This window comes from Zonotrichia albicollis, chromosome W (genome assembly GCF_047830755.1).
Source record: "Zonotrichia albicollis isolate bZonAlb1 chromosome W, bZonAlb1.hap1, whole genome shotgun sequence".
Classification (NCBI taxonomy): domain Eukaryota; kingdom Metazoa; phylum Chordata; class Aves; order Passeriformes; family Passerellidae; genus Zonotrichia; species Zonotrichia albicollis.
This window is the reverse complement of record NC_133859.1, coordinates 22,339,112-22,357,084: the sequence shown is the minus strand read 5'-3', so window position 1 is coordinate 22,357,084 and position 17,973 is coordinate 22,339,112. Positions and strand designations below refer to the sequence as shown.

Below are 17,973 nucleotides of genomic sequence, written 5' to 3'. Positions count from 1 at the left end.
ATCATAGCTAAGGGGGCATTGTCCTAGAAAGGGCAGAGATATAGTGAAATTTGGGCTGAGGGAAGGGGTTGGGTGCAGCTTCTAGCTCTCTCGGAGTCAGGTGATTGATTGCTGCTCCCTGGGGGGAGGAGGCGGAGGGAGGAGAATTCACTGCTGCCACTGCCGCCACAACCCAGCCCTGTTCTGCTTCTTCTGCCGTGGGCGAGCCTTTGCTTGTGAAATCAGCCACTGAACGGGGACGTTATTGTCATAGATGAGTAATGCGATGGTTGACCCTCACAATTAAAAGGCAAATATCATGTATATATGTTAAGGCAAGTTTTAAAGACTTATGCTTTACCCCCCTCCCTTGCATTGTTATCAGGAAGTGGCCTGGGTTTGGGACATTTGGGAGGGTCGGCTGGTTACTATGGCAACATCTGACCTCCAATCAAGATTTAAGGAAGCAAACTCCACCACTGGACAGCGAAGAAGGAATCGATGGACAGAACTTTGGGAGGGGCTAAAGGGTTAAAAGGCGAAACCTCCATTGTGTGGATGAGCACATGGCGGGAAAAATCCTTTGCTCTTGGCACCATAATATTTTCTCTATTTGGTCTTCTGTAGTAGTTTTTGTTATAAACAAAAATCTGCCAATTTTTTTTGGGAGAAAAAGGTTCCAAAAACTAATCAGACCACTGTTGCTGCTGGGGTGCTGCTTGTTTGTTATGGTAATTACGAGTCGTTGTGATTAATAGTTGTTTTTGTATCGGTAAAAGCCCTGGCTGGGGCTGAGTTAATGGCTCTCCTCCCCAGATGGGGAAGAGAAGGGACTGAGACATGGGAGGGGGTGCATGCAAACTAACTTTGAGACCAGCATGCCATGGGAAGCTGCTATTCCAAACACACTGAAAGGAACCCCAAAACAACGAGCCAGTATAGAGTTGAGAAATTGGAGTAATGTCTAAACGTCAGGAACGGAGTGCTGAGCCTGCAGAGATGCTGAACACCTTTGTGGTCTCTCAACCTGAGTGCGGGAGTCGTCCCGAGGCCGGGACCCGGAGAAGAAATGGGTGGTCATCAACATCTGGGTCACCATGCCCAAAAGGCTCCCACGAGGACTGGACCCCCAGCTCTGCCCCTAGTGGACAAAGCTGTGCATATCCTCTTCCTCCTCGTCACCCTGGGAGAGATGACGGAGACTGCAGACCTGTCGAGCTGACCAATCTTGATCTGATCACTTTTAATAAAGGCATTAAAAGGAGAAAAAGTCTCCTGCCCTGTTTATTTCAGCTGGGGCGCTCGTCCGGGATAGCCACGCCGAGAGAGGACGTCAAGACTGGCCATCTTGGACCTCAAGGACAGCTGGCTATCAGGACCAGAGAGGTCGGCTCGTACCAGCGACGCTGAAGAGCACCGGAGCACCGGACTGGTGAGAAATCCAATGGCGGGAGTGGGAGACGAGCGAGTGTGTGTGTGAGTGAGACGAAGGCCGGCAGTGAGAGTGGACCCCTAAGTACCGCGTTTTGGGACTTCCGCGAGGAAGTCAGCCGGGAACAGAGGGAAGCGTGTGGAATTAGAGTGAGTGAGTCGTCGCCCAAGGGGGAAAGAGAGCCCCTCCCCTCCGGGTGTGAGGAGGCAATAGTTGTATGAGTGGTACACACCCCCAAAAGTCCTGACAGAGGGACGTCAGGCAGATTCTAAGTCCTGAGAAGAATTCAGGGAAGCTCACAAGCCCTGCAGGCAATTTAAGTCCTGACAAAGGGGTGAGGCACAAATCCCAGCGAAGGAAGCTGCGGTTTGTTTTTAAGTCCTGATATGGTGAGGCCTAAATATTGGAAGGTTAGGCAAACTAAAAATCAGGCAGTTGTTTTTCCTGACAGAGGGGAGTCAGGCACGAACCAGATTCTTACGCCAGGGTTTCGTATTTTCAAGACCTGATAGATATAAGATCTGACGTTAGGAAAGTCAGGCAATCAAGAGATCAGGCAGTTGTTTCAGTATAAAGTCCTGAGCATCAGGCAGAAATTTGAAGTTCAGTGGAGGAGGATGAAGCTCCTCAAACAAGATGTTTCTTGAAATCACCTGTCAGTAGAGGCACCTTTGGGATTTTTCTGTTGAGACCTGACAAATGGGAGGGTGTAATAGTAAAAAGACAGGCAAGAGACTGAGGAATATACCTCCCAATAGCCCCTTAGGGGAACTGTTAGAGAAATGGGATTCTATAGAGGCCATGGAGGGATTAGATAAAGTGAAGATGATCCACTACTGTGTAGAAGTCTGGCCAGAATTGGAGGTGCAAGGAGGATGGCCTTGGGGTGGGACAAGGGACAAGTGCATGTGCCAACAACTGAGTCATTATCTGACAGCTCGAGGAGATACCAATCCTGAGCAATTATTGTATGTATCTTGCTGGTTAAAGAACGCTATTGGGGATGGAGGGGTGCGAATTTGTAAGGTACAGAAGAAGAAAGAGGGGAATGAAGGAGGGGATGATAGGACTAGTAAAAGATGGGATCCCCTGGATTATTTGCCTCCTTCTGCCCCTCCACCTTATAATCCTCTTCCTCAAGCACCTCAAATCGTAGGTCCGGTTCTTCCCCCAGCTGCCATCTCATTACCACCTGCTCGAAGTCTTCCTCCTACCTCTCTGGCTTTCCTTATGATAAACCCAGTATCTCCCCCAGTAACCACTCCCTCACCACCCCCTTTGGCTCCTCCAGTTCCTACTGCATCACCACAAGTGCCTACTACACCTGGTGCATTCTCCACCCTTTGTCCAGTTCCACTTAATATCCACTCAGGCTCTTCTCCCCCTCCTATTGCTGTCCCTTTACCTCCTCATAGTTGGGACACAAATACCTCCTTGCCTGGTAAACAGCTATCACCAAATACACCTGCTGATCTGCAGAAAGTTCAGGGTAACCCACATATTCCTCAAACTAGTAGTTTGGTATCTGAAGATGGGCCGTACTGTAGTACCAGATCCAAGACCTCCAAGGAAGAGAGACTCTTTCCCCTCAGAGAAGTTCCTATGGGAGGAGTAGTGGGAGGTGTTGGCTTTGTAAATGCTCCCCTAACTGCTTCTGAGGTGAGAGGGTTCAAGAAAGAGTTGGGGCATTCAGCTGAAGACCCAGTAGGCATAGCTAACCAAGTGGATCAATTCTTAAGTCCAAATATCTACACTTGGGGGGAGATGAATTCCATCCTGAGTATATTATTTTCCCCAGAAGAGGTCCAGATGATTAGAGCAGCTAGTATAAGAATTTGGGAGAAAGATAACTGTCCGGCACCCCAGGTGCCATCAGGTGAGCAGAAATTACCACTAACGGATCCCAGCTGGAACCCTAACCAGGAGGAGGGGAGGAAGGCCATGATGGAATATAGATCTTTGATAATACGGGGGATCAAAGAGTCAGTTCCCAAAGGAACTAATATCCAATTGGCATTTGAGGGTGCACAAGAGAAGGATGAAGCTCCTGCTGCCTGGCTTAACCGCCTAAAGCGGAACTTCCAATTATACTCCAGAATAGACTCAGACACAACAGAAGGTCAAGTGCTACTAAAAGTCCAATTTGATACCAAATCTTGGCCTGATATACAGAGGAAACTGGAAAAGATTGAAGACTGGCAAGAGAAGGATATCAGTGAGTTTTTAAGAGAAGCATTGAAGGTGTTTTTAAGAAGGGAAGAAGAAAAAGCAAAGGCCAAGGCTAGGATCATGGTTGCAGTAGCTAGAGAAAGCGCAGAGTGGGGAGGTCCACCACCAGGAGGAGACAAGGATAGGCCGGTATTGTCAGGTGCAAGAGAGATGGAGAGACCTCAAGTCCCTTTGAGAGAACGATATTGCTATTACTGTGGAGAGCCAGGACACACCAGGAGGTTTTGTAGAAAGCTCAGCCTCGATGAGGCAATAGCCAGGGAACAAGATTATTTAGGGAGGATCCTTAGAGGTGACGATTAAGGGGGTCGGGGGCTTTACACTTTAGGGGACCTGATGCAACATCTAGAAGAGCCCTTGGTAAACATTGAAGTAGGACCCCTATGTGGAAACCCTGTCCCCATGGAACTCTCCTGTGTTTGTCATTGAAAAAGCTGACAAAAAGAGATGGCGACTTCTTCACAACCTCCGACAAATTAATAATGTAATTGAAGATATGGGTTCTCCCCAACCTGGTATGCCATCCCCAACAATGCTTCCCCAAGATTGGAAATTAGCTGTTATTGATATTAAAGATTGTTTTTTCCAAATCCCTTTGCACCCTGATGATGCACCGCATTTTGAATTCTCCGTCCCTTCCACCAACATGGAATCCCCTATGAAAGGGTACCATTGGGCCGTTCTTCCTCAGGGCCTTAAAGTATCGCCAGCTATCTGCCAGTGGTATGTCTCTCCCCTGCTTTCCCCAGTACGTGCAGCCGCAGAGAAGGCCATCATCTATCATTATATGGATGATATCCTTGTGTGTGCCCCCAATGATGATTTACTCACACACGCGCTTGACCTAATGATTGATGCATTGATTGTTGCAGGGTTTGAGCTCCAGGAAAAGAAAATTCAAAAGATGCCACCTTGGAAGTATTTGGGCTTAGAAATTGGAAATAGGACCATTGTTCCTCAAAAACTAGAAATCAATCCAAGGATCAAGACCCTTGCGGATGTCCACAAGTTGTGTGGGTCTTTAAATTGGGTAAGACCGTGGCTCGTTCTGACTAACGAAGACCTTGCCCCTCTCTTCAATTTATTGAAAGGGGGAGAGGACCCAGGTGCTCCTAGGTCTATTACCCCAGAGGCACGGAAAGCTCTAGAAAAGGTTCAGATTGCAATGTCCACAAGACAGGCCAACCGATGCCGGCCTGACCTGCCATTCAAATTTATCATCCTAGGTAAGTTGCCACACCTCCATGGAATTATTTTCCAGTGGGAGGAAAAACAAACACCTAAGGCAAAGGACACACCAAAAAAGGACCGGGACCAGAGGGACTCTCTCTTGATCATAGAATGGGTTTTCCTCAGTCACAAAAGGTCCAAGAGACTGACAAAGCCTCAGGAGCTGTTAGCGGAACTGATCCGGAAAGCAAGGACCCGGATCAGGGAGTTAGCAGGATGTGATTTTAAGTGCATTCACATTCCAGTTGAGTTAAAATCAGATCAAAATACTATGAAAATACTGGAACAATTGTTGCAAGAGAATGAAGTGTTGCAGTTTGCTCTGGATTCCTACTCAGGACAATTTTCGGTAGCGCGGCCCGCTCACAAATTGTTCGAACAAGATGTTCAATTTACTTTAAAATTGAGAAGTGCTTTAAGTAGGAGACCTTTATAAAGGGCTCTGACTGTCTTTACAGATGCGTCTGGGAGGTCCCACAAGTCCGTTATGACTTGGAAAGATCCTCAAACCCAGCAGTGGGAGACGGACGTTGCTGAGGTGGAAGGCTCACCTCAGGTTGCTGAATTGGCTGCGGTTGTTAGGGCTTTTGAAAAGTTCCCAGAACCATTTAATCTGATTACAGGCTCTGCATACGTGGCAGGAGTAGTATCCAGGGCAGATCAAGCAATACTGCAAGAAGTGTCTAACATCGCACTTTTTGAATTGCTCTCAAAACTGGTAAAGTTAGTCACTCACCGAGAGCAACCATTTTATGTGATGCATGTCAGGTCACACACTGACTTGCCAGGGTTTATCGCTCAAGGCAACAGAAGGGCAGATGCTCTTGCTGCACCTGCAGTGATGGCCACTCTCCCAAATATTTTTGAACAGGCAAAAATCAGCCACCAGCTTTTCCACCAAAATGCACCTGGCCTGGTTCGTCAGTTTAACATCACTCAAGAACAGGCCAAAGCGATTGTGGCCACATGCCCAAATTGCCAACAACATGCACTCCCTACAGTGAGTACGGGAGCAAACCCAAGGGGACTGAACAGTTGTGAACTGTGGCAAACAGATGTAACACACATACAGGCTTTTGGACGGCAGAATTATGTTCGCGTTAGTGTAGATACCTTTTCTGGAGCGGTCTATGCTTCTGCCCACCCAGGGACACCAAATATTGGAATATGAATCCCAATATTACCAGTTAGATTGTGCCTGGGCCAGTCTGACCCTCGCTGCTAGGCCGAAGGCGGCATCTGTGGTGTATCACCCCAGAGACACCTTTAGCTTGCTGATGGTTTTAGCTGGGCACTAAACATGTCCAGGCTTGTTAGGAACTCCGTTTACCTCAGGAAGAAGACTTCAGGCGAAGGTGAAGAGAATAAAAGGAGAGGATTCTGCTGGAGGGTTTAATATCCAGAGGTTTAGTCCATGGTGACACAGGTCTGAATCTTGGGAAGAGCTCCAACAGAATCCCGACCGCATGGCGTGCTTCACCTTTTAAGCTCAGGGGGAGGGGAGGGGACAGGTGAGCCACCAACTAGGTGGTGGGGGTGGGGTCTCAAGGGACGAGGGACACCTAGACAGGCCAATGACCTCTGGGCTAGAGGAGCATCCTTTGAACTTGACCAATCACACGACGCCTTTGCTGGGATGTTAAGCCTGATTGACAGGACTCACTCGGCAAGGGACGAGGGGGGGGAGGGGAAGAGGGTTTTGGTACACCTGGGGAAGGGACCTGAAAGTTTGAAACACACCGCAACACCCCTAAATAAAAAATTTGAATTTTTTGGTGGATACAGAAGCAGATAAGTCCTGTCTCAACAAAGTACCAAATAGTATAGTAAATTACCCAAAAACATCTGAGGTTAGACAAAACAGTTAGGTAGAAAGATATCAAATAGCACTGAGACTGGACAGTAGCACTAAACTTGTAATAAATGTTGTGAAAGTAAAAAGTACCTTATTGTTGTCGTGTTGTGTGAGTGAGAGTGAGTCACAAGCAAAGTCAGCCTCAACTTCCCGGGCAGGTGGGAAGGGGGGGGGCAGTGGAAGTGTGTGTGTGACCTGCAAACCAGACTAGTGCTCCCCAGACAGGTGAGGGGGCCGTAGCTCTAAGAGCATAGGAGACACGCAGACAGCCTCATAGGTGAACGAGCACCAGAGGCAACCAGAGTCAGGGCCCTTCCAGGAAGCCCAGAGATACTGAGACCTGTGGGCCAACCCCAAGGTCAGGGGGGCCACAGGTGTTTTGCAGGGAAAAGAAAAAGTACCCCACAACTTTGTGAAAGTTGTAAAGCCGGAATGTTTTTTACAGCACTGGACGCATGCGGAGATTGCTCTCCTCAAAAAAGGCATGTGTACCTCTGAGAACTTCAGGTCTCTTTTTATCTCTCTCTCAAATACATATGCATACAGTTTCACAATAGGTTCATACGTATTCATTTTTATGGGTTTCGTGTGACGTTTGCCACTAGTTCCTTTTTATCAGAAAGAATTCCAAGGTCAGGCCAGCCTGCCCTTGCAGTAGTTTCTGTTTTTCTGTATTTGTCTCCCCCTGTCTCCTCATTATCTCTGTCCTGTAGTTTTCCCTTCAGCTTCGGCCTTACAGACTTTTCACCCTTTCTAGACATTTCACCTAATTCAAAATGGATTTTTACTCTGGGGGATTTTTCACTCTGTCTCATTCCCCCCTTTCCTAGAAAATAAGTAAATTCTTTTACTTAATGCAAACCCTTCGGGCAATAAGTGTCTCTTAATGATTTGCCATGGGCGTTTGATAAAGAGGTTAATAAAGCTATTTGTTGTAATATTCTCCAATTCCAAATTAGCAATATAATGGATAATCCTAAACTTATTCCAACTAATATTAACAAAACTGCAATGAGATGACACAACTTATTGAAGATTCCATTTGCAGTTGGTGACCACCCAAAGATCACATCCTACCAGTGGTGATCCACATTTTGCTTTATTCTTTGTAGAACTCTGGTTATTTCTTTTGTATCATGTTGGACAGTAATTAAGGTTTTCTTTCCACTTTCTTCGATGTCCTTCAAGATCCTCAGTAGGTCTTGGTACTTAATCAACTGTTTTACCAATGTAAGGTCCATCCCAATAGGGGTAGGTGATAGTCCGCGATACATTGTATAATTGGTTTCAATCAACTGGTGGGATGTCACTTGGTCTAAGTACGAAAAACCACACTCGATACTCTTAACAAATTACAAATGCAGAAATTAGAATGATTTCCACTAGACAAAATAACATCATTGCTATCAATTTTTACAGCAGCACAGGCATTGCTCAGGCATACACACTCTTTTCCAGTATATACGAGCACAGTTTTTGATCAGTGACTGGATGAACTTCGAAGTGGCAAATACTCTGTTCAGTGTATAAACACACATCCTGGGCATTAGTAGTATTGCTTTCACGAATGAATCTCATCTGTTCTCTAGTAATGCAGGATTCTAAGTTTACTGTTTGCCATTTTTCATTCATCTTTTCGTGCCCACACTCTGTGTTCTGAAGGGTATTGTTTTTTCATGGTTTAATCTTAGTGCAATGATGGGATGGATAACATAAATAGTGGCATTACGTATGGTAAGCACAAAGGCAGTGGCCACATTAGAAGCAGGATCATAGGTGAAGTTCACCATGGTCCACCAGGATTGAAACTTCCTTTCAAAATCAATTGCATTATCCCACTCAATTTTCCGAATTTCAGCTGGCAAATTACCTTCACGTCTTTCCTATATGATCAGAGCAGCAGTTGCTTGCATCTATTACTGTGCTTGTATACAATTGAAAGCTAAAGACACATTATCTTGGACTGTACTAAGTGCTTCTACTATTAACTTGTGGTCTGGGTCCTCGGCCTTTTCGTACTTTCTTACTTTGGCAGTACTTTTGAAATCTGCCACTGGCTAGTTCCTAATGCCGATAGACATGACTGTAAAGGCTGCTTCAATTCTGTTAGGCTACCTGCTGCTGTGGCCAGTTTATTTATCAGTATTTCTGAATCAATTCCATTTAAAACTCCAAAGCCTGTCCCTAATATCTCACTTAGATACTTTCTTATTCTGCTCTTGAGATATACTTGTCTTTTTAACTACGTTATCTAGTCTTCCCAGGATGTGTTTAGGAAGGAGGAGCAGGCTGGTTGGATTTTTGAGATGGTAATTTGCATTATCAACTCCACACGTAAGTTTTAGTCTCAGTTCATTGTCTTCTGGTGTCACTTTCCAAGGGACTTCTAGGGATTTCTTCACTTGAGAGTGATGGATTCAGGCATTCTGCTCCTTGATTTTGATTGCAGTGAAAGTGGTGAGAAGTACTTGCAGTGGTCTCTCTCACTGTGGTTCCAAAGTCTTCTCTGTAAGAGACTTAACATATACATCATCCCCAGGCTATCTAACTCCTTGCTCTGAGTTCCAGCCACATGTTTCTCAATTTCTCTGAGCTGTTTGCTTAAAGCCACCATGTAGGTGGCCAGTGTTATCACCCTAATGTGGGTGGACATTCCCTTTGTATTCCATATGGTCTTTCTATAAGGCATTTCAAAAGGATTCAGCATTCCTTTAGCCCAAGGTTTAGTTTGAATTTGCAATAGTGCTAGTGGAAGAGGTTGGGGCCAGGGTAGATTAACTTCCTGCCCCAGTCTTACAATCTGCTGCTTAATCAAATGATTGATTTTCTCTACCTGGCTGCTTGATTGGGGCAGTATGGAGTGTGAAGTTCCTAATCGATGCCCAGGTGGTTACTGATCTGTTGCACTGCTTTGGAAATGAAATATGATTCTCTATCTGAGGATATTGTGGCTGGAACTCTGAAGTGTGTTATTATTTATTATAATAATACTCTGGTCACTTCTTGAGCTTTGACAGTTCTGGTGGGGAATGCTTCTGGGCACCCTGAAAATGTATCTGTCAATACCATTAAATACTGATACCCCCCTTACCTTGGGAGTTCTGAAAAGTGAATTTGCCACTGCTGTACAGGCCCATGGCCTCTCCCAGTCTAACCGAGTTTCGGTCTGGGGGTATTTTTGGGGTTAGTCTGGAGGCAAGGATCACATTGTTGGCTTACCTGTGTGACAGTGGCATGTAAATTCCTGACAACGATTCTTTCAATCAGTTGTGTGTTCTAGAAAGCCCGTGGAAATTACTACTTCAAAGTCAACACTTCATTTCAATGCACTCTCTATCACTGGCAGCCTCAGAATCACAGAATCACAGAATCACAGAAATTCTAGGTTGGAAGAGACCTCTAAGATCATCGAGTCCAACCCATGTTCTAACACCTCAACTAGATCATGGCACCAAGTCCACATCCAGTCTTTTTTAAACTCTTCGAGGGATGGTGACTCTACCACCTCCCTGGGTAGATGATTCCAGTATTTGACCACTCTTTCTGTAAAATACTTCCTCCTTAATTCTAGCCTGTATCTCCCTTGGCGCAGCTTGAGACTGTGTCCTCTTGTTCTGTCTGTTGTTGCCTGGAGAAAGAGACCGACCCCCAGCTCACCACAGCCACCCTTCAGGAAGTTGAAGAGAGTGATAAGGTCACCCCTGAGTCTCCTTTTCTCCAGGCAGAACAACCCCAGCTCCCTCAGTCGTTCTTCATATGGCTTGTGCTCCAAGCCCCTCACCAGCCTCGTTGCTCTCCTTTGGACACGCTCAAGCATCTCAATGTCCCTCCTAAAGTGAGGGGCCCAGAACTGGATGCAATACTCCAGGTGAGGCCTCACCAGTGCTGAGTACAGGGGAAGAATGACCTCCCTGCTCCTGCTGGCCACACCGTTCCTGATACTGGCCAGGATGCCATTGGCCTTCTTGGCCACCTGGGCACACTGCTGGCTCATGTTCAGCCGACTGTCAACCAGCACTCCCAGGTCCCTTGCCAAATGAGCACTGTCCAGCCACACCGTTCCTAGCTTATATCGTTGCAGGGGGTTATTGTGGCCAAAGTGCAGGACTCGGCACTTGGACTTATTGAACTTCATCCCATTAGATTCTGCCCATCCATCCAACCGTTCCAAGTCCCTCTGCAAAGTCCTCCGTCCCTCTAAGAGATCAACACACGTTCCCAGCTTAGTGTCATCTGCAAATTTGCTAATAAAGGACTCTAAACCCTCATCCATGTCATCAATAAAAATATTAAACAGAACTGGCCCCAGCACAGACCCCTGAGGGACACCCTGTGACTGGCCGCCAGCTGGATGCAGCACCACTCACCATCGCTCTCTGGGCCCGGCCATGCAGCCAGTTCCTAACCCAGCAAAGAGTGCTCCTGTCCAAGCCATGGTCTGCCAGCTTGTCTAGGAGTATGCTGTGGGAGACAGTGTCAAAGGCCTTGCTGAAATCCAAGTAAACAACATCTACAGCCTTCCCTGCATCCACTAGGCGGGTTACCTGGTCATAAAAGGTGACCAGGTTAGTCAAACATGACCTACCCCTCCTAAATCCATGCTGGCAGGGTCTGATACCCTGGCCATCTTGTAAATTTTGCGTGATGGCGCATAATATAAACTGTTCCATTATTTTGCCAGGTACTGAGGTCAGGCTGACTGGTCTATAATTACCAGGATCTTCCTTTGCACCTTTTTTGTGAATGGGTATCACATTGGCCAGCTTCCAGTCATCCGGAACCTCACCAGTGAGCCAAGACTGTTGGTAAATGATGGAGAGTGGCTTTGCAAGCTCGTTTGCCAGGTCTCTCATTACCCTGGGGTGGATCCTGTCTGGTCCCATAGATTTATGAACATCCAAGCATTTCAGTAGTTCTATGACTGCCTCCTCTTGGATAATGTGGGGACCAATCTGCTCCCTGTCACCATCAACCAGCCCAGGCGGGCAGGTGTCTTGAGGGCAAGTCATCTTCCCACTAAAAACTGAGGCAAAATAGGCATTAAGCACTTCTGCCTTTTCCTCATCTTCAGATACTAAGTTCCCTCCTTTGTCCAATAAAGAACAAAGGCTGGTATTACCTTTCCTTCTACCATTAATGTATTTGTAAAAACATTTTTTATTATCCTTTACAGAAGTTGCCATTCTAAGTTCAAACTGAGCTTTGGCCTCCCTAATTTTTTTTCTGCATGCTCTAGCAGCCTTCTTGAATACTTCCTTAGAGACCTGACCCTTCTTCCAACGCTGATGCATCCTCTTTTTATTCTTAAGTTCCTCCAAAATCTCCTTGCCCAGCCAGGCTGGACGTTTACCCCGTTGACTGATCTTTCGGCACACAGGGATGGTCTGTTCCTGTGCCCTCAAGATCTCTGTTTTGAGGTATGTCCACCCTTCCTGAACTCCTTTGTTCTTTAGGACTGCTTCCCAAGGGACGCTCTGAATAAGTCTCCTAAACAGGCCAAAGTCTGCCCTCCGGAAGTCCAATGCAAGAGTTTTACTGATGCTCTTCCTGACTTCACCAAATATTGAGAACTCTATTATTTCGTGATCACTCTGCCCCAAGCGACCTTCAACCACCACATCTCCCACCAGCCCATCTCTGTTTGCAAACAGCAGATCGAACATAGTCCCTCCCCTGGTGGGTTCACCCACCAGCTGCAACAAAAAGTTGTCCTCCATACATTCTAAGAATTTCCTGGACTGCCTCTTTACTGCTGTTTTAAGTTCCCAGCAGATGTCTGGTAGGTTGAAGTCACCCACAAGAACAAGGGCTGATGATCTTGAAACATTACCTAGCTGTTTATAGAATAAGTGATCTACCTCTTCTTCCTGGTCGGGTGGACGATAACAGACTCCCAGTATGGTGTCAGCCTTGTTGGCCTTCCCCTTTATTCTTACCCATAGACATTCAACTCCATCTTCCTTAGTTTCAATTTCGATGGCATCAAAAGTTTGCTTAATATAAAGGGCCACCCCTCCACCTCTTCTTCCTTTCCTGTCGCTCCTGAAGAGCTTGTGTCCATCCAGTGCAGTACTCCAGTTATGTGAGTCGTCCCACCATGTTTCCGTGATGGCAACTGCATCACAGCTCTGCAGTTGCACCATGGCCTCCAGCTCTTCTTGTTTGTTGCCCAAGCTGCGTGCATTGGTATACATGCACCTCATCTGGGCTACTGACTTCACCCCTAACTCAGCCTTGCAAATCTTGGGCCTGTTTCCAGATAGCTCAGCTGGTTCCCCTTCCCCCTTCAAACCTAGTTTAAAGCTCTCTCAATGAGGTCTGCCAGTTCGTGAGCTAAAAACCTTTTGCCCTTAACAGAGAGGTGTACCTCATCTGGTTCCAACAGAGAAGATGCTGTAAAAGTTTCCCCATGATCAAAGAATCCAAAATTTTGCCGATGACACCAACCCTTAAGCCACTTGTTGATGATGCAGATTCTTCTGTTTCTTTCATCATTTTCCTTCGCCACCAAAGGGACTGAGCAGAACACTACCTGTGCTCCTGCCCTATCAACTACCTGACCCAGTACCCTGAAGTCCTTTCTAATTGTCTTGACACTCCTCAATCTCATCACTGCCAGCCTGGAGTATCAGCAGTGGGTAATAATCAGAGGGCTGAATCAGCCCAGGAAGTCTCTCAGTGATATTTTGTACCCGGGCCCCAGGGAGGCAACAGACTTCCCTGTGGGATGGGTCTGGTCGACATATGGGGCCCTCAGTTCCCTTCAGGAGGGAATCACCTACCACGATTACCCTTCTTTTCTTCTTGATGCTAGAGGTAGTGATCTGTCTTGCAGATGAATCATAATTGGGGGATTCACTGGGCAGGCAATTCTCTCCTAAATCATCTAGTTGGGTCTCTCTATCCAGGATCTCATACCTATTCTGAAGTGGTACTTGGCTGGATGATGGGGAGGGGGAGGACTTTTTGCTATTACCTCCCCGAATGGGGACCCGTTTCCACTCCTCTTCATCTACCAGGTGCCCTTCTGTTACCCGAGAGTGGCAGGCATATAAGTCCTCAGTCTCTTGGTCAGAAGCCTCCCTTAAAGATGGTAGGGCTGAACTCCACCAGTCTATTTCCCTTTCACTTTCCCTGATACTCCTTAACATTTCGACTTCCTCCCTAAGCTCAGCCACCAGTGAAAGGAGGTAATGCACTTGTTCACAGCGCAGGCAGGACTCCTCCACAATACTCCCTGATGCCACTGATAAGCTCAAACACTCTGGACACGAATGGGTCTGTACAGACACATCCTTTTTGGAGGGCCCGACTTGGTCACTTATACCAGCCACAGCTTTTGACCGTGTAGAAACCATTACTGACAAACACCTCAAAAATAACCAGGCAGCAGAAAGACCTCAAACAATACAGAGCACTCCTTACTAGCAAGAAAGCTGGCAACCCTGCCTGCTTGACCTGCCTGCGCGAACTGCCGCGCAAACTGCCTTTTATACTCCCCAGAGACTCACCACACCCCTGTTTGCCCACTCCTGTTCGCCGTGCTCCCCAGACACCTCTTATAATCAGCCACTCAGCAGCAACTGAGGAAACTCCACCCTCTGCTCCTCTCTGACTCACAATGCAATCCTCGGTCATTTTGGGAAAGGAGCCACACTCTATAAAAAGTTTTTAAGTAGTTAGGCCCTAGTGTGTTTTCTAGTGCCCTTCCTTCACTAGTAACCACAAAAATGGGAAGGGATTACTAGCTCTCTTTCAATGGTAGCCCACCCCTTGTAGTTGAATGCCTCTTTTGATTAGTATTATTGTATTATGGCTTACTTTCGAGGAAAATCTGTCCATAATTACCTCACCTTTCACTGCTTTTTTTGCCTCTCCATCTGTCAGCTCATTTCTTTCCTCCAATTTTGAGCTCACTCTCTGGTGTGCCTTAATATGCTTTTTCAGGCAGCTGAACTGCTTCCAGCAGCTGGATTATCTCTTGTGCATGTTTTATGTTCTTTCCCTGTGAGGTCAGCAGTCCCCTCTCTTTCCAGATGGCCCCATGTGCATGTACGACTCCGAATGCATACCTCAAGTCTGTGTAGATGTTTATTCTCTTTCCTTTTGCCATTTCCAAGGCACCGGTCAGGGCAATTATCTCAGCCTTCTGCGCAGAGGTACCTGTTGGTAAGGGTCCAGATTCAATTACCTCTCTGCAGGTGGTCACTGCATACCCAGCACGTCACTTCCCATTGGCAATGTAGCTGCTCCTGTCAGTGAACCAGGTCTTTGCATCATCCAGAGGAGTGTCCTTTAACTCTGGGCGGCTGGAGTAGGTAGCTTCAATGGTCTCCAGGCAATCGTGGTGTACTGCTTCTCCTTGATTCCACTGAGAAAAGAAGCTGGGTTGACAATATTAGTCACCACTATCTCTACATCATCTTGCTCTACCATGATGGCCTGGTATTTCAGGAACCTCTGTGGTGAGAACCAGTGGCTGCCCTTTACTGCCAGTACTGAAGACACTGTGTGGGACACTAGCACAGTCATTTTTGTCCTAGGGTAGACTTGGGTGCTTCTTGAATATTCAGCACGACTGCTGCTACACCTTCGAGGCAACCTGGCCAACTTTTGGCTGTTGCATCTAGTTGCTTAGAGAAGTAAGCAACTGCCCTCTGGTACGGACCCAAGTCCTGAGCCAGTATTCCCAGGGCAATTATTTGCATGGGAAAATAGAAAGAATGGTTTGCTTACATCTTGAAGTCTCGAAGTTGGAGCTGACATGAGGGCACTCTTTAGCTGGTGAAAGGCCCGTGTCGCTTCCCTTGCCCACCAGAGATCTCTGTTTCTATTGGCAATAACAGCATAGAGCAGTCTGACAAGCAGTCCATAATTATAAACTTACAGCCAGCACTACCCTGCCATGCCTAAGAAGGTTCAGAGTTCCTTGATTGTCTGGGGTTTTGGGGTTTGGCATATGGCTTCCCTGCCTTAAAGTCCGCTGCTCAGCACTCACTTCTTACCCCAGGTAGATAACTTTCTGTTTCTTTACCTGTGCCTTTTTCTTTGATACTCTGTATCCTTGGAGTCCTAGGAAATTCAAAAGGCTTTCTGTCCAGGCCACACACACACATGCTTCCCTCATCCGAGTGGCCACTAGAAGATCATCCACGAACTACAACAGCCTCCTTTCTTCTTGTGGAGCTTCCCAGGACTCTGGATCTTTCCAAGTTTTTCTCCAGTTGGAGTGGGGGAATCTTTGAAGCCTTCAGGCACATGGACCATGTGAACTATGTTCTAGGACTTTCTCATTTGAATGCAAAAATTTTCTGGCTGGCTTTGTGGATAGGGAGGCAAAAGAAGGCATCTCTCAGGTCTAAAACAGTGAACCAGGTTAGCTCAGGTGTTAAACAAGTTAGTAAAGTATATGGATTTGCTCCCACAGGGTATAAATTCTGTGTTATCTTATTGACAGCCCTCAATCCAGTACTATCAGTTATTGGGCTGATTCCTTTCCTATCTTCCTTTTGAGGGTACTGCTCAAGTCTCACTGGTTGTGTTCTTTCCTTAATCTTGATTACTATGCTGGGGCATTTTTCACCCTCCCTGGTACAGCAGAGGCCCATACCCTCGAAAACACTTATTTACTTATTCTAATGTCTCTTTACTAATATCTTTCTTAATTTCAATGGCTGTTAATGTTAAGCCTAACATCTTTATATCATTGGCCTCCAGAGTAACTTTTCTCATTTGAGAATGTTGGGCGAATTGGGCAAATTGTACAAAAGCTTCTAAGTACACATAGGACACATGTTACTTTAAAGGTTTGCAAAAGTATGCCTTCTCAGACTGGCCAGTTGTTCCCCACACTACAACATAAACATTCTCCACAGGTACTAAAGCTTTATTTAAAATAGATTATATGGGCCTTGTGTCGACTAAAATTCTACCCTTTTCTTTCTTCTGATCTCACTGCCTCTTGCAGAGGGGTCTGTTACATCCTAGTTCTGGATGAAATTGAACTGCTAGGTGGGGGATGGGTTCGAGTGGGGATACTTTTGGAGCCTGAGTCCTCTTCCATTTTGGGGAGGTCATCTTTATCCTTCCTCCCTTACCTTAGGAGAAGCCTTTAACAAATCACATGTACTCATTTTGCGAACTGTAATCGCTTTGCGTTTCAGCATGATAATTTTTGTTTGACTTCATACATTGCTGTCTTATGCTGCATGCTGAACAACACGATTGATTTGCTTTCTCTTTGCCTTGTTTTCCTTTTCAAGGGCCAAGACCAGAGGGTGGACTGATCTCACAGTCTATTTGCCATTCTGGGTGATTTCTTAAAACAAAAAGACATATCAGCATATAAAAACCCCATCCCGTTTATCTTCCTATTTTAAAACAGTACTAACTGCGATGAAGTCTTATAAATCTTTTTATTTTCTGAGCTGCTCCTACTGCCAGCCTTCTCCCAGTGAGCCCCTCCTAAAAGGGGCTAATTTAGGAACCTCTTTGCTCTGGTCAGTTCTCATTATCTCTTTCTCCTTGCCCTATCTCGCTTCCATCCAAACTTCTCTTTACAAAGCTTCACAGTAGTTTCTTAGTCTTCCTCTCACACTCCCACACACAGCTCCAGGTGGCAGGTATCAGATATGATTTCCCACACACGAGCTTTAATATCTTAGGTTCTGAATCAGCTTGATCAGAAAACTTTAATTTACACTCGGGGCACCTGCCCTGACGCTTATTAGAACAGCAATACCAGCGTCTCCCACAAACTCTGCACTGCAATAATACTTAATGCAGCGTGCCAGCCTCTTGATGCACCAAAGGCTCCCCGAAATTGCCCGCAAAGGCAGGCTGTTCCGTTTAATACAGAGAACTCTAAATCCCCTACGGCAGGCTGTTCCCAGTCCAGACTTACTATAGTACCAGCTGAAGTCTCATAAACTCATTCATCTCTTCTATCTAAACTCTGTTTTACAAAATATGAGTCTTTTCTAGTTCTCTTCTTGCACAATCTATTTAAGCACTGTGTCTACTTACACTCGTTTTACTGCCTTGCAAAAAGGCTGCGCTTGTCACAGCAGAAACTCTGATATGCCCACAGACACAGACACACACACACACCCCCCCCCCTTATCTCAAATTCACTAGAGCCAAGGCTTGAATTGCTGGCGGGGGGGGACAATTCTTAGAATTCCTTTAATTTGCTTTACCATAGTGTGCTGGTTTGACCAGGAAGTGGGAATTCTGGGATGCTGTGGTC

General features: G+C 46.3%; 1 protein-coding gene across 1 annotated transcript in view; it reads right to left on the bottom strand.

Annotated features, from left to right (window-relative positions):
- Positions 1 to 17,973, bottom strand: part of LOC141726888 (arrestin domain-containing protein 3-like) — a 53,559-nt gene that overhangs the window by 25,632 nt on the left and 9,954 nt on the right. The window contains 1 exon segment of the mRNA XM_074531990.1: positions 14,798 to 14,888. Coding sequence (XP_074388091.1) covers positions 14,798 to 14,888 — 91 coding nt within the window.